Source organism: Macrobrachium rosenbergii, chromosome 55 (assembly GCF_040412425.1).
Source record: "Macrobrachium rosenbergii isolate ZJJX-2024 chromosome 55, ASM4041242v1, whole genome shotgun sequence".
Classification (NCBI taxonomy): domain Eukaryota; kingdom Metazoa; phylum Arthropoda; class Malacostraca; order Decapoda; family Palaemonidae; genus Macrobrachium; species Macrobrachium rosenbergii.
The window spans coordinates 57,832,989-57,850,001 of record NC_089795.1 but is presented as its reverse complement, the minus strand read 5'-3'; the positions used below and the strand labels follow the sequence as shown (position 1 = coordinate 57,850,001).

At 36.1% G+C, this 17,013-nt stretch overlaps 1 protein-coding gene across 2 annotated transcripts; it reads right to left on the bottom strand.

Annotated features, from left to right (window-relative positions):
• Positions 1-2,281: 2,281 nt before the first annotated feature.
• On the bottom strand, positions 2,282-10,538 carry RpLP0 (ribosomal protein LP0). Of its 2 annotated transcripts, none has more exons than XM_067098607.1 (6): positions 10,390-10,538; positions 5,638-5,911; positions 4,981-5,215; positions 3,843-4,028; positions 2,684-2,842; positions 2,282-2,468 (listed from the first exon to the last, which is right to left on the bottom strand). In XM_067098607.1, the coding sequence occupies exons 2-6, from the start codon at positions 5,865-5,867 to the stop codon at positions 2,349-2,351; spliced, it is 930 nt and encodes a 309-aa protein (XP_066954708.1). In that variant the 5' UTR covers positions 5,868-5,911; positions 10,390-10,538; the 3' UTR covers positions 2,282-2,348. The 2 variants fall into 2 exon arrangements, with proteins under 2 accessions (XP_066954708.1, XP_066954709.1); XM_067098608.1 differs by lacking the exon at positions 10,390-10,538 and adding an exon at positions 10,342-10,369.
• Between the last annotated feature and the right edge of the window lie 6,475 nt (positions 10,539-17,013).

Here is a 17,013-nt window from a genome sequence, read left to right as displayed (position 1 = left end):
TGTTTACTGATAATGGTATAAAGCCTGATGTGTCTCACTAAGAGAACTAGAAAATGGGCAACACGTAAAGTGTGATCTAGATCAATGAAAAATAAATGCTTGGGATGAAAGTACCTAGGACCCATGGTAATTAAAATCACTGATAATACATTCAATCCAAATATCGAACCAGTGACACCACTGAACATTTTGATAATTAGTACTTAGATAACAGTCACCTCACAACATTAACACAGCTTTTTTCCCGTCCACTTTTGCTTGTACTTCCGGTCCAGTTACCATGAGCTTTGAAAAAGCAGCGTGGTTTACTTCCTATCGTCTAATGATCTCTTGCCAGAACTATTTGTAACATGACACATTGATGTATAGCTGCAAGCTCACGTTGTTGTCTGAAACTAACGTGGTATACTCTCCTCTCCGCCCTAAGACCTTAAAATTAGTGGGGCTACAGGCGAGCAAAATAGTATAGTATGTTGATTATCCACCCTCTGATCATCAAACAAACCTTATTGCAGTACTCTAGCCTCAGTATTTTATTTAAATGGTTTCTTAGATGTTAATAGTGCTTCTGACAAAGATACAACGATATAGGATAGGTCACCACCGGCCCGTGGTTAAAGTTTCATGGGTCGCGGTTTATACAGCATTATACCGAGAAAACTGAAAGATAGATTTTCGGTGGCCTTGATTATCGGCCGTGGCGGTTGTACAGAAACCTCCGGGGAATATTTTACTTGCGTTTTCCTGCATGCACTAAGACAAATAAGTCAAATGATTCTCTGTCATATCGTAGTACCCAACATATCACAAAACTCTTTCACTCACATAGAGCTTGTCCAAAAGTTCCGATTGGCTTTGCATAGATTATTTGACATCGCCTAGTACATGCCATTGGGAAGTCTAATAAAATTTAGGTTAGGGATTTGTTTGCAAGACTTAGTACGTTACATGGGTTGAAATTTGAAGTCATTGCTATGATTAGTTCGGTTGCGCTTCATGCTCAGTGAAGACATTTGGGATATTCATTCAGTGTCTACAAAACAGACAAGTTTAAAGCTTGTTTGACTGACAGGGAGATAGAGCGCATGTTGGGGTAGGAAGGCAGAGCTTACAACGCTACTATCTTGGGGATACAATGAAGGGCAGTAACTGAAAGACCAGCAATAGCTTGGATGAAATAAAGTGAGGACGTTTGGCCATTAGTGAATAAATACAATCTCCTGTAACATGAATATGAAAAATTAATGAGAAACAATTTGTACTTTCCTAGGTATAAGAGCCACAGCCTTGTACAGAAATATCTTTCACTGCAAGCTAGAACCAGTCTCAAACTTGGTAAAAAGATGGTTAATCAGGCGGATAATAGGGCATGAGTGGGGGAGCAAGTCTCACCTGACCACCACCACCATCTTTCCCATGGTTGCAGGGATTGAGTGTGGGAGTAGAGATGGGATTAATCATTATAGGCTCTGGTTTGTATACCTAGCATTAATGCGCTTGTCATTCAAAATTATTTGTAACTAAAAGATGTTACTACCTTCCTTAGAGATTAATAGTCCCTATGACTGACAGAATGAAGAATCAACACAACTGCCATGGTCCCAAATGCACTTTGCAGGAAGGAGAGTTCACTTTATTAAAAATATTTACAGTCTGGCAAAACAGTTGGCCGAGTGGTCAGGGCTCTTAGTCCAAAAATGACCCTTTTAATCTGAGACTGGGTTTAGCCATAGAAACCTTTTGGAATGAACTGAAATTTCACACACCACAGGTCTCTTGAGGAAACCAGTTACATCGAAAACAAACCCTATATTTTTGCCATACTAAACTCGGACCAAGTCGTGTTTTATCAAGAGGATGGATATGCCTGTAATTCAAAGGGGAAATGTCAAAGAGGAATCACCTGCAAAACTGCCCAAATCAATCCACAGGATTTAAGTCCAGATGTTGCTACTTGAAAGAGGAAATAAGGCGTTTAACGGAATCCAGCTATTTATTTTTTGTCTATTTCATCAGGTTAATGTTTCAACAGGTCAACCATCATTAACCAATATTCACCAAAGTACCAGTGAACATAATTTTTATATATGAAAACCAATCTCGATTTTGTTATTTCGACCAGATACAACAGCCAGTAACAGCTCCTTTCAAACTTTTCTGAAAATTTCACATATGCACTGAAACCATAATGCGAAATTTCAGTGCACTAACAACCCCAACAAACTGAAAGACAAAAATATTTTGTTGGACTGTTCTAGTCCGTTGATTAATAAAGGGCAAGTTTTTGTTTCATTTTTATTCAATGACCAACGCTATGGGACGCTAATCAAAAGAGACCGTTTTCCATGTCAATCATCAGATTCCTCCTCTGGCTCCTCTTCCTTTGCGGCTTCAGCAGCTGGAGCTGAAGCAGCAGCAGAAGCTGCAGGAGCAGCTGCAGCAGCAGCTGCTGCAAACTTGCTTGGATCCTATAAAGAAATGATAAATTGTTAAGTCAAAAAAATCAATAAAGCATTCCTTTAATTAATACAACATCTATGCAGAAGTACAATTTATTAGAAGTTTCTGATTTTTCCAACTAATCAAAAATATCCCACTCACTCTGTAATTTAAGACAAATCTACGGCACTGGTGAAAATTAGCCTAAACCTACAGCGCACACAAAAAAAAATAAAGGACTTACAGCCAAGAACTCCTTGAGTGTCTCTGCCTGCTTGAAAGTAATGTCTGTTACAGCTGCCAGAGCCAACAACCTCTTGAAGCCATTGACAACGGAGTGTGGCACAGAAGCAATTGTTGGGAAGCCAATTGCTAGTGACACAGCAGCAACATTATTCAGACCCTGGAAAAAAGTGAGATAAAATTTGAAAAGCCTTAGAAACAATACAACCAGTAATATATCTTCAACTACTGTATTTGTTTTGATGGAATACAAAAGTAACCTTTACACATGTTCACATTAAGGTTTCCATTTGTTTAATTAAAAATTAAATCCTTGAAATTCTAATAAAAAAAAAAAAATTCTGTGGCATCCATTCAAATATCTAGGCTCTCCTCACAGTAAATAATTTATGAGTTTTCATATGATTGTTGACATTGTCACCCACCTCTGCACCCTTCAAGAAAAACCTTTCAAACCCATTCTTTGTTCTTATTTATTAAGATTACTGTAAGCATGTCACAACTGACCAATGTTTATAACAACAGTAACAGCAGCTAATAGGCCTTGATAGCAAAGATCACAAATAATTGGCAAGGTATGCACATCTAGAACTGGCTTCTTTTAGGTTCAGGAAAATCATTGTATTACTTAACATAAATATTCATAAAAAATTCACCTTTTTCAACATATCTAAAAGAATTCTCAAAATATGACAAATTTTTAATCATTTTGTATTTTTCATATTTGGGGCCAGCCTGAGAACCCATTCAGAGTCAAACTCAAGATGGTCAAGTGTGAATTCAAGTCACACTTATCCTTCAGCATTGCACACTGCCATATTGCAAAATTTTTATAAATAATATGTACCTTATACGGATTCCATCTCCAATAGCGTACTAAGGTATCTTGCATCATCCCTCCTGCCCTGGTGAATTGCATACTGCATGGTACTTTGTATCTGCTGACTTTACATCACAAAATCATGCAACTCAGAAGTAATTTTATAAATGTACTATGGTAAAACCTATTAACAATTAACTTCTCACTTTACCTGACATTATTAAACACAGGTAAATGGAATAACTTTATTCTTCTGGTTGAATTTCACCATAAAGTAATTGTCAATTCCCTGGAATGGTCAAAACTTACCAGATAAAAGGATAATTTTCAATCTACTTACTGTCTGGAATGTTCCCATGAGATCATCATCAGTGATATCAAGCACTTTGGGAGAGAAGACAGTGCCCTGGTCATACACTTGCTGGACAGCCAAACCATAGGTGAAGGGGGAAATGTTCAACATGTTGAGAAGCGTGGCTTCGCTAGCACCCACCTTGTCACCTTCCTTCATCAGCTGCACATCATTCTGTTAAAGAAAAAAAAAAAATACCTTAGGAAATGGAAGGCTAACAGCACTGGTAAATGTGCTTTATATCCATACTTGCTAGATATTTCAAAATTAACACCTGAACATCAACAACACATCAAAAGTCGGGTCTCCTAAGTCAATGGTAATATTTCAGTCAAGTCTTATATTTCCACCAAGCACTGAAACACAAAATCAACAATTCTCAACATATCCAATAAGATTTTTTCCTTACAAAAATCTTACATAACTCAACACACTTTATCGTTTCATAATTTCTCTTCAAGGAACAAAAATCTACTTAAAACACATATCAAATAACACAAGACCACAAACACCATAATCCTCAAATTTTGGTGTAATTTGGTTGAAGGTTCTTTGCAGCTCAAACCTTTAATGATCAATGCCCTTTACTTAAAACTGTTCACTATTATAGCTGGCCATCAGAATTACATCTGACCTTATTTGTAACCTTCCATTGGGAACAATTTCTTTGGCACAATATTGAATATACATATACAACTAGACATTACAAGGAAATTCATTGGGGTTTACATCCAACCAAAGTTTGTGCAAAAGCATATATCACTTGAAAATCCTCACACTACTACCGTTCACTATACTATTGTTGCTTAGTCTCTGTAAGAGTTCATTACCAAACTGTAATGCTGTATTCAGCATTTTCTCATCTTCAGATACATAGGCTTTTCAGGGAGTTCCTGTGAGACAGTCATACCTGCCAAGTCAAATGCAGCAGTGTGACGTGCAAGAGACAATTTAAGTTAGAATTCTCCCACATGACTTTTCTCTATCAGTGATTGTCATTATAATCTATACTGTTGATATTTAAACGTGTGCATGAAAATATTCAAGTCCTCCTTTATGCTATAGTCTATATTAGTTAAAAACTACATTCAAGGCTAAAACAAAGAAATGCTGTAGATATACTTACCACAATTTCAATGGTACCCCTGGAAATCTTAGTGGGGATCTGCAAAGCCTGGAAGAAACTTGTCTTCTCAGGACCCAATCCAGTGTTCTGGGCAGGGATGGTTACTGCACAAGGAGCAATAGCACCAGGACGAGCTGGAGCCCTCTTCTTATTGGCCAGAAGCTTGTCACGAATTTCGGCAAGATCTTCATTGGTGAAAACAAAGCCAACATTGGTCACAATGTGAGGAAGAAGCCTGGAAAAATCAGTTTAAGAATCAGTATACAGTACTTTGAAAAAATTATGGCCAAGAATTTGCATAATATGAAAACCTTTAGGGCACAAGTCTAAGTAAATTATGAAACATCCCCATTAGAGCAAGTTTGACCTTTCACACAAAATTAAAAAACAAATTACAAAATGTCACAAAGTCATAAACCACTGGATAAAATCACTTAAGAGGCAATGTGGCACTGAATAAAAACTGAAAAAAGTTGAAGAGTGATCTCAGAATGCAGGTTTACATAGTACAGTGCAACAACTTACTGCATCCTGATCTTGATATATTTTAATGACAACTTTATTACATTGTATGCTACGATTCTCTAGTACAGTACATTACCATAATTAAAGGAAAATTTTATGGCCACGCTGTAACAAAAATATACGAGTACTCACCTCTCCAAAGCAGGGATGTTCTCCAAATGACCACGGATGGCTTTGCGAATCATGGTGTTCTTTCCCATAAGAACAACAGCATGTCCACGGAGAGCAATGCGAATCTCCTGCATCTGCTTGGAACCAACATTGTCAGCTCCGACAATGAAGCAACGGCTGTATTCATCAAAAAGCTGAGTTATCTTGGTGAAGTAATTTGCCTTCCATGTCGTTTTGTCCACCCTAACCATCTTGAATGCGTGGATTAAGGCACCGTATCAACCGGAATTAGGGACTGAAAATGTAAAATGTCATGAATAAAAACTACTGTACAGTATATGCTTTAAATATTTATTACCTATGTAATCAGTGTAAAACAAAAATCAATCTCCCAAGCTACCACTTCAAATAGTATTAGTTTAAAAACAAAAATAATTTTAAATTATAGTTAGGTAATGGTAATATAATTCCTACACAACACCTCCGAGAGTAACGCTGTTGCAGACTTTTTTTTACATAAATCTTGAATACCTGACCTAAATGCCTTTTTATAGTTCGATAAATCTCGCAATACTTCTTGGACACAGAAATTTGACTATCTTAAGCAACTTTATAATAATCAAATACTGAGCATCCCATCACTCACTCACCCTCTCTCAAACTCAAAAATATACACGATTAGTACATCAAAAAATAAAAGCTAAAAGTTGGCCCAGACCTTTACCTATAACCTTAAATGCATCACATGTTAGATTAGAGTGCAACTGCAATTTAAACTGCCAGACATTTACGGTTTGTGTGATGCAACTATGCCAGTGGACCTCTACAAGGGAAACCAGAACTTCAAATTGAAAGGTACTAAATATATGGTCATAAATGCCCTACATGCAGTCAGACATGCCACTAAAAACCATAAGAGATCACATCACTTTGAAAGGTTAGGCTATGTGACTGGCATACCTTTTTTAGCACAGTAAGCAAATGGGGTAACTTTTCCTAGCAGGCTATGCAACTTGTGTGGGTTTTTCTTAACTGGTTGTGGTATGCATAATTGTCCTTAATCACAACTGGGAGAGTCAAATGAAAAAAGAAAATAAGGACCTCCAGAACTGTCAAAAAAGAATAGGGCCTATAGCCAAACCAAAATGACTACAAGCATTAGTGTGTATAAGACGTTGCCACTTTTCCCAGATTTGATTCATAAAACCTCAAACGTATACGACATTGCCACTTTTCCCAGATTTTATTCATAAAACCTCGACCTAAGTTGGGATATCATGTACATGTGCAAGAAACTATGCCACATCTTCCTTATACCAGGTCTGAAAAGGTAAACAGCTTCACACTATTGTTCTGTGTACCTTACCGTGAAGATGCAAAATGAACGAAAGTACTGAAATTTGATGACGAGGACGAGTTAGTTGAAAAACATTACAGAAAATGAACTGAAATCATGCATTAAACTGTTCTGATAACAGGATAGGATGAGGATGATTTGGTTTCTAATAATCTAAACGAATCATACAAATGCCCAACATCTAGTCCAGACTCGCTCATGAAAATGATACATAAGAAATAAAAAAAAAATACTGTTATTGGCTCCTCAAGTGATGGTAGATTGTAAATCAAGTTGGTCTTGTCATAAGTAAGATTTTATGAATGGGTTAAAAAACCTAAAATTGAGGGATGCACATTGACTGTAGTCGGATTATAAGTCAGGAAGATGAACGTAGCTAATGACAGCATTGTCCTAGTCATTTTGGTGACTATAGACACAAGTCAAATTAGAAGACCTGGGACCCTAAGTAATTTGGATAAGGTTAGGTCAAGTGCAAATCCATGCAGTTCATTAGCCTTTCTATAACGTCCTCAATTTCAAGTCTCTTTCATATGCTTAAGGTGAAAAGCATAATAAAGATTTTAGTTTAACCATAATCGTATTCCACAGTTGAGAATATAATGTTCTACAATTTACTTCCTGTTATGAATGTTTGTGAAATTCATTTCAATAGCAGAAAGCCTCATTTTTGGGAGGGAGAAAAATACAAAAAGTGAATTATGTACCTATGATACTACAGCAAAAGCTGACTAATCATTTCAAAAACCAAATACACGCCCGTATTTTACTTACTCTGCTTTCTGTCCACCCAAAAATCTCAATTTCCCACCATGGTCCCCCATAAGTGTAGAATATAAGGGGGATCCAGTATCTCTTAAAACTGCTAATTTCCTACCAAATGAGTGTTCGAAATATCCCAATCATATAATAAAGCCTGGGAAAATCATATTTTCAACTCTGGAATATGATAATGGCCTAAAGTATAAATTTACTGACTAGGATACGTGTTTCTGGAAAAATAAGCAGCTAACATAGTACTCGACCTATTTGCTATTTTACTATGATAGGGTATCTGATATTTATTAATATTAATACAGGCTTCCTGGCAATTAAAATTAATGCTTTATTCCACTCAACATATTGGTAATGAAGTTCTAGCATCAAAGCTCATGGGTGTATTTATATATATATATATGTAAGATTTATTTAGCCAATTCTAGCAACATCAATAACCTATTTTAAGTCATACATCATCATGTACATTACCTTATGTACATCAGGCCAGACATGATAAAGCTAAGTACTGGGAAACCAGGAAAGTTAACCAAGCAGCAGTACAAAACCAAGCTACATAGCTCATAATAGTAGTTTTGTAGAACTGGGCAGAGCTTGCATAGCCTACATCATATAACACTTGGAAAACCAACAAAATATTTGAAAAGACATTTGCCAATCTAAAGTAGAATTTTTTCACTGAATTTTTTCAAAGGTCACTTGCCTAGACAGGTTACGGCAAGATGCAAAAGAAAGTGGGCCCAGTATAACACGGGGTAAAACTGAAGACTGCTACCATGGCCTGGTTCCCGCTGTTCCTAACCAGATTATTTAGTGCTTTTTGCTTATATTTATATTTACCATCTTTTTGTATATTTTTACATTCATCCCTAAGGGCTGGTACTAAATATGGCGCCAATTCAGCACGTACAATACCATATCAGAGAGGCGCGGTAGTAGACTTCAGTTCCCCATAAAATGTAAAGATTGTATAATTAAACATTAGGTATTATTTCACTTTATGAACACACTATTATTAACATAAATATAGGTTTTTCATTATGATGTGATTTGAATGATTTTGAGCTTTGTCGCAATGAACATTTACGCCGCAATGATAGTATTGTATGTTAAATTACAAAATTTATTTTGAAACAATATTGCACTTCTTTCTTCATAGCTAATGAAGCAAAAACTGTGTTTACTGATTACAGTTTTGCCGCATTAGCTGAGAGGGGGTTGCAGTATTCTGACAAGTCGTAATTTTATTAATTTTATGCAGCATATCATTTGCCGGTCAGTTGATAAGTATTCATTTATGGCGGAAATAAACTCAAAATCATAAATCACATCATAATACAACAGAAACCTAGTATTTTTATGTTGAAAGTACCACGTCCATATGAAATAATACCAAAACATTATTCACAGCATACAGCCTAAGCAAGGTTTTACAGACACCAACCAGTGCATACATGTTTGGTAATCAGCCCAACCTGAATAGGTATTACAAAGTCCTTGCACAGCCTAAACGGAATATCTTAACACTCCGCAGTAAAGTCCTTTGAAACTGGGCCTATATGTCAGGTTGTCGGTTTATCCAGGTAACCCATAAATGACTTACATATAGGTTACTGGCAATACTCATTTTCTGTTATATTTGAGGGGCCAGTTATTTTTTTTTTTTTTTTTTGGTTTTATATTTTAGAACAAAAAGAGATTAATTAGGTACCAGCTCCTTATTCATTCTCAAACATGAACGAGTGTATTTAAATCTGGCAACACTGATATCACAGAGCATCTACCACCAGTAGCCTGAATTACCATTGTCTTTACATCTCCAGTTTTACCACAGCGCAGAAATGATGTCAAAAGAAATAACTTCTCCAGGGTTACATCCTAACCTAACCTTCCCTTGACTAACCCAGGGAACAGGGTGGCCCTACCCTAACAGGACTATAAGTCTGCCGTAATGGTTACCGCCTTTTGGTCAAAATTTTGTGTTTATGCCTTCTGTTTGTGTTGATATCATTTACCGTCTTTTGTTCGTCTTTTCAAGTTCATCTCCAAGGGGTCGATTTAGCCCAGGAAATTGTAAGCTACAGAGACGAGGCGCGCGGTAGTTGTCTTCAATCTTACAGCCTGGAAAAATTATCAACCTGGATATGGGTTTAACCGATGTTTACGGGTTAACTACATTAACCTTGTAAATTTAACCCAATGTATAATAGAGGAAAAAAGGTAAAAGGCTATTTATCCTCGTTGCATACCGTCGGCCTTTCACCTCTAGCGTTGGCTGGCCTACAGCCATACGTTTAGATATTACTCGTGCACGAAACAACCTATGAAAGCATAAGGGACCCTACAAATATGCATGCATTGCAATCCAACCTTTTAAGGCATCTTGTGACTTAAAAATGTGCTCAAAAACAATTTTACATGACAGTTGCGGTAAACTTTCGTCACAATAGTTCGGTTACGACCACCGCCTCATCAGTCCAAGAATCGGTCCACTTCCTACACTTCACCGATAAACTTTCACACTAATTATCTAATTTTAACAATTCTACAAACAACTGTGATTCCAAAAAACACTATTTTATCAACTACACCGTTAATATAATTGTGTCAAATGAAAAGAAAGGGAGCACACGTCTTACCGCATCGACTACACGAGGTTGAGAAGAAATGAATAACGCGAAGCGCAACGTAAACGTGCGTCTGGACGTATGAAATGACTGACATGATCAAATCATCATCACAAAATAACAATTGTTATTTTGGCTTTAAAATTTGGGCGTAGACATACTAACCATATAATGACTTTAAGTACGTGTACTTCACAAGTAAATTTTAACGTTTCCTGTTTCGCAGCATGAAATGCAAAAGAAATATGTAGTGCTTTGTTTACAACTATTCCCATCACCCATACAAAGTTTGTCAGGAAACTACTCCATTTTTCTGGACCTATATACTGTATTGTTGTGCAAATTCTGAAACTGGTCATGAAAGTGTAGGTAAATCCATCAGGTATGTAGATGGCATGCTTTCTCAATACCTTCGCCAATTAGAATTTAGAAGCCAAAGGTGTGGCGTTGTGCAAGTTTTAAGGCGGTGTCACAACTGCTATTCTGTTAATCCAACGACGTTTCGACCCATGTGTGAGTCAACGAAACTGAAATTCGTTACAGCTGGGTAGTACTGTTAGGGCGTGTAAACAAATCAATTCAAAGTAAAATGGTTTGTGTTTTATAGGAGAAAGCAACAATTCTGTGCTTACGTACAAAAGAAAATGAAGCTTGGCTTATCCTAGACTGCTGGTATAGTGGTTCACCATTCTACTCTTGGGATTTTAATTATTTCAATCTTCATTTAAGCGGAACTTCATTATTATATACTAACATTTATTGATTCGCCTCATCGAAGTAACTTTCCAGTGTTTAAAACATGGAAACAAAAGAAACAATGGGTCTAGATACCATTATATCACTTTACCGGATGAATGAGATGAAATGATCTTATATCCAAATAAACGAGGAAGCAAACTGGAAATATAGAACAGAGGAGGGAGATTTATAAAGAACAAGGGAAGCAAACTACAAATGGATAAAACGAACGTAGAGATTATTGAGCAATCAAGTAGGTTCCAGTGCAGATGGGAAGAGCAGTGGTTAAATAACTAATAAGACTATAATCCCGTCACAGATTATGATTCCCATTTGGATGACCTCTACATTTGGTAAGAGACTGCACGAAAGAAATATGAAAAATTACTGGCTGTAAGGAAGAATTATCCATACAGAAAATGGAGGGAAATTGGAAAGCTGTTATCAATTACCCTGTAGGAATAACAGTACCTACAGAAATAGATATCAGACAGTATACAGTAATTTATCGCCCTATACTGTGCGGCGTCGTAAAAGATAAAATTAACAATATAAGGATGAGAAATTTAACACTAACAAAAAGCAATGAAAAAAGGGAGTAGAAACACAAATAGGAAACCAACAATGTCTGAATACCAGAAGAAAAGGAATAGTTAAAAAGTTGGAAGAATGGTATACAGAAAAGAGGACTAAAAGATTTTAGCTTAAAATACTAAGGGTATTGAAAACGGAAAGAAACCAGAAGTAAGAAGTGATAATAACAACACGACTAAATATGCTAAGTTTGAAAACAAATTGTAAAGTGAAACACACAGATCATTTTTGCAACAAATACAAGGAAAGGAATGCAACGGAGCATCTATTCAATTAAAGGAAACTACAATCGTTAAGAGAGAGTGGAGTATGCATAGAAACGCTAACGGCTAAAGAAACCCAAGGGGAAAAAGCGAAGAGACAAGAAGGACGTAACTTTCGTCTGCATGAGTGTTAACTATACTGTCTTCAGAGAAATATGGGAAAACAGGTTAGACAGAACGTATGTATTTGCAAAACATAAAATAAATCCGTAAGAAAAACAATAACTATATTTACTTCACCTATCCACAAAGGAAAGTGTGTTATAAATGAGTTTGTGGCTTGAGCGGTATGCAAAGATAAACCCTTTGGATAACAAGGTCATAGTCAAATTTTGAGTACTGAATGAAAACTGCTATTGCGAAGCGTCATATTTTTAAGCATTAATACTTCATACATATGCCTACCATCCAGCTACATACAAAACTGCCTGCATTAAGGAAAACAGTTGCACTGTATGCTTTAAAAAAATCAGAATTATCAACTAACCACACAAATAGGTTAACTGATCGCTATAATGGCAGTCTAAGAAACTTTAGCAATTAGAACATAAAAATTTTGCTCAGGAACATAGTGAATGCTTATAAGACTAGTAATACTGTTTCTAATTTGAAAAATATATTAAAACATAGGAACATGTTTATTTTGAAGGTCTGGCCACTCTCCCTTTTTTGTATAGGCCTACTATATGCATTTTTCAAAATGTTTTTTAGATAAAGGATGCCTAGGAAAATAAATTTTTCTTATTAAAAAACTATGTCTAAAACGGATTTTAATGTCGTGAATCCAGTTTATTTAGATCAACCTTATTTAAATCTCGATGGCTTCCTTTAAGGTCTTGAGGAGTGGGTATTATTTTTTCTTCCACATCTTTTAAGAAAGAGCGAAAGTCCTCTGCAGCAAGTACGAGTAATAGTCTCCCAGACCAACTTGACTTACAACATTTCTGGGAAAATATAGCTCATAGCTGCCATCGTCGATGACATTAATAACGTTAAGAAAGTTGAGAAATAGGCAAGTTATCCTTAAATAATCTGTTGGTAATTTTACATTTTCTTTGAGAGAGCATGATACACTTAGCCATTCTAGGAAATGTTGACCGGCGACTTCCGCGTCAAGTTGATGAAAAGCTTTGCAGAATTATGGCCTTGCTTAAATTTATCGTTGGTCAAATTAATAAGAGTTAATTAAATCAGGCTATAAATTGCTTTATCAAAACGTAAATAGTGAATGTGATTGACTTCTTGGAATTATATGAATCATGATTGGCTACGAGCTCGGATGGTAAACAAATATTTATGTGTTGCAGAGTAGCAGCATGGTTGATGGCTTTGAAGGCGATGTACTATAAAACTGCAAAATAGCGGAGGCAATACTTGCTGCAACTATTCTCTCCTATCTGATGCAAAATGGAGCAGCTCTTCGTCTGATAGAGACCTACAGAAGATACATAAGTAACAGCCATTGAAGTACAAGAGTTAACGTATGTTCTTATACCGTGGACCCACTACACCATTCAGATTTGAGTGGTCTGTTCACTTAATATGAGACATTTTGTCATTCTTAGTACTATCTCTAAATCTAGAGATTTTACTTGAAAAAATATTGCCTTTATGTTGGTAGGAACCGTGTTTCCTGCGAAAAAAATAAAAAATAATACACTATTTGCAGTCATGATGGTGCAGCTATCACTTGCTTCTGGACTCTGTTCTGTCATTTTCTAAATATTTTCTTGTTTGGATGTTTGCAACATAACAAGATCTATATACTCTGGATCAAATTACTCACATCTTTTTTCTGTTTTTTGAAATGTGGTTTGGACCATTCCTAGGTTTCATGTTTGACATCTGCCGGACAGAATTTCCACATAGGTTAGTGCAGCGTAGGCTACGCTTTTTGTTGAGCGTTATCATCCGCATTCTGCCGAGGTTCCACAAGATGATGGTACCCAGTACCAAGACTGCTCGTTCCCTTGGTGTCAAATAGTGGAACTGTCTCTCAAATAGTGTTATAGAAGTTGCTGTTCATACCTGGGCAATGTAAGCGCATCGAGCTATGAAAAAAATTAAGGCAAAAGGAATCTGAGCAACGTTGTATCCATCCTAGGTTGCAATACAAAAGGGTATATCTCTTGCCAACTTTTTCCATCTAAATCTGCTAAATAATTAATTTTCATATCCCCGGTAAGTGCCTTTACAATTCACACCTTATGTATAGATGATTGCTTTGCAATAGACGATACGACTAGGAAACAAATCGGTATTTGTGATGCTTTCTTAGACCTTCCAAGTTTTATCAAAGGTAACCTTGATAAAGGAAGTGAGTTCGGGCGTGTTCTTATCTACTTCATTAATGACAGTACTGACTTGCGCATGACACCGGTTTTCAGAGTTCGTGACCGAACTCTTCAAAGTGAGATTATCTTTTTTCTAACAGTGCCAATTGCAAGTGATGTCACAGATGAAAGATTACCTTCTTGACAATTTTCCTTAAGTTTTATTTCATTACATATCCCTCACTGTCCTTTCTAGATCCTGACTTCTAGAGTGAGTGCACCCGACCCATCTTTCAGTTCGTTAGCTTCCTCATTCGGTCGAGATGACGTTTTACTCATCTTGATTAGGAAATCTCTCATTCTCTTTAGCGTTCAACTTTGGAGCTGTGTCCTTGGTAACGTCTTAGCCATTTGGACTGGCAAGTTTAAAACTTTAAATTAGTAATTCTAAAATCTTGCTCATTCTTTTGTTCCATTAGCATATAGACAAAAAAAAAAAAGAATATGAAAATATCTCTATTCTGAACCATATAAACAAAATCAATCAAAATTACCAAGAGCATTGCCGGTGTGAGCTCTGATTCTTTGAAACAACTGCTTCATTCGAAGAGCTGTTGATGACATCTACCAAGTCGTCATCGGCTCCCAGCCGTTCTTTGCCTCTGAAATTTTAACTGTTCTGCTTTACCAAGGCAGTAACATTTTGATCTCTTACGTTAAGTTAGTAATCCACTAGATTTTTATTGATAAAAGAAGGGTGTTCATTGGTGTGGCATCTGCCCGAAGTAATGAAGCAAGTATATGCAGTACTTGCCTTCAAAAATTGAAAATTTGATAGAGTACCACTTTAATCATTTAGATTTATATATTCAAATGTAGTAATATTACTGATAACTTTGTATAAAATCAATGCAATCAGATCGTACCTAGAATTTAAAAATGCAGCGCCTACAAGGGGGTTCTGCTGTTGATATTTCCCAATAAAAGTTACTAACTATGGTGTTGATATATCAACCAAAAACTCATAATTGAAGAATACATTGTTATGTAAACTATTTGTTGTCTGGGATATAAAACTAAGAGAATACTCATAAATGAATTATTTTAACTCTTCATGCTGATTTCTGAAAAGCACTGTCAAAATTCCCACTGTAAAATCCGCAATGTTTACGCTTTAATTTCTGTCTTAAGAACCTTTATGACACCTAGATAGTGTTACAGGAATCATTTACTTTACTGCTGTTGGACTGCCTTGAGCTGTAAAAAAAAAAAAATTGTCAAAGAGCCATCATATAGGTCATCCAGCAGTAAGTCCAAAAGAAGGCGTTGATGGACTAAGAATAGTCCCTTTGAAAACAGCTAAAGAATCGAAGGTAATCTTGAAAGGGTCTCACTGATTAGTGACAGATGCCTCAAAAGAATCTGACTTGTAACTTTGAAATGTGCCTGCTGAAAGCCTTCTTATTCGAAAGTGGAGCAATACAGTCATCCCCTCAAGATATTATATATCTTTTTATTTTCATGAATGAATTTGGTAGTGATGTTTAGCATCTCTGTCTGGCAGGAATAGATTTTGATGTGCTATCACCTTCTTTTCCGGTTTAATTTTTAGGGTGAAGTGCACTGACGACATTCTTTAACACTTACAATCTTGGAACTTCAGTCTCTAAAGTTTCCTAATCTAGGGAATCTTGAAAGCCCTCCAGATTACTTTTTTGAACTATGATTATCGAGTTCAAAAGCTGGTTACAAGGCAATGTACTGTACCGTAAGCAATCCGCAGAACAAAGAGTAACAGATCTATAGCTGCAATCGTCTCAAATGCAACAAAAACCTACTTACATCCCTTTTATCAAATTTTAGAACCATCTTAATATTCTTAATTGGATTCAAATGCATTATTTGGTTCTACCATACTTTTTAACCTCATCAACTGTATTCACATATGGTACAGAAATGCAGTCAGCAAATAAAGCATTTCACAGTCTACAATGATGCACTTCTCAACCCAGTCTTTTAGTTCAAACACCTCTCTCTTCCTTCCATCAGGAACATGTAAGATACATGACGAAACACCTTGGATTAAAATGAATAAATAGATGAATGATAAATTTATGACAGGTTACATGTCGTAAAGAGAAGTGTTGAAATGATGCAGTAAATATGTCCTAAATCTTCTGTCCAACGTAAATGTTGTATATAGCACATCTGTATCAGGTAGCTATGATAACTGCTGAAAAGTCAATATTTGTAGAGTTCTTCTTCTTCTTCTATTTTGTCTTCTGTTGTTTCTATATATATATATATATATATATATATATATATATATATATATATATATATATATATATATATATATATATATATGTATGTATGTATATATATATCTTACATCACCACAAGTGAAATAATGAGAGACTGGGTGTAGGTCCTGACCAGTTTCAGCTTTTATTTCCAAGCCATTGACGAAGGTATGTATCACAATGGGTTGGAGATAAAGCAGAAAACAGTCAGGACCTACACCCAGTCTCTTATTTTTTTACCTGTGGTGATGTGTGACAAACGAATCACGTGTTAAAGTGATTATGTGTGATTATAATCATATATATATGGAGTTAAACACTGGCCACGTGTCATAGGCATTGGGACCTGTCCCCCACCCCCCGTGGCTGTCGACCTAAGAAACAGATCAGCGCCTGCCCTATGAGCCTACATATGTGTGTGTATATACATACTGTATATGTGTGTGTGTATATATATATATATAT

Coding starts and splice junctions, on each gene's coding strand:
- RpLP0 (XM_067098607.1), bottom strand. CDS start 5,867: ATGGTTAGGGTGGACAAAACGACATGGAAGGCAAATTACTTCACCAAG. Junction 5,216..5,637: donor AACATCCCTGCTTTGGAGAG/GTGAGTACTCGT, acceptor TGATTTTTCCAG/GCTTCTTCCTCACATTGTGA. Junction 4,029..4,980: donor GGGGTACCATTGAAATTGTG/GTAAGTATATCT, acceptor TTTCTTTAACAG/AATGATGTGCAGCTGATGAA.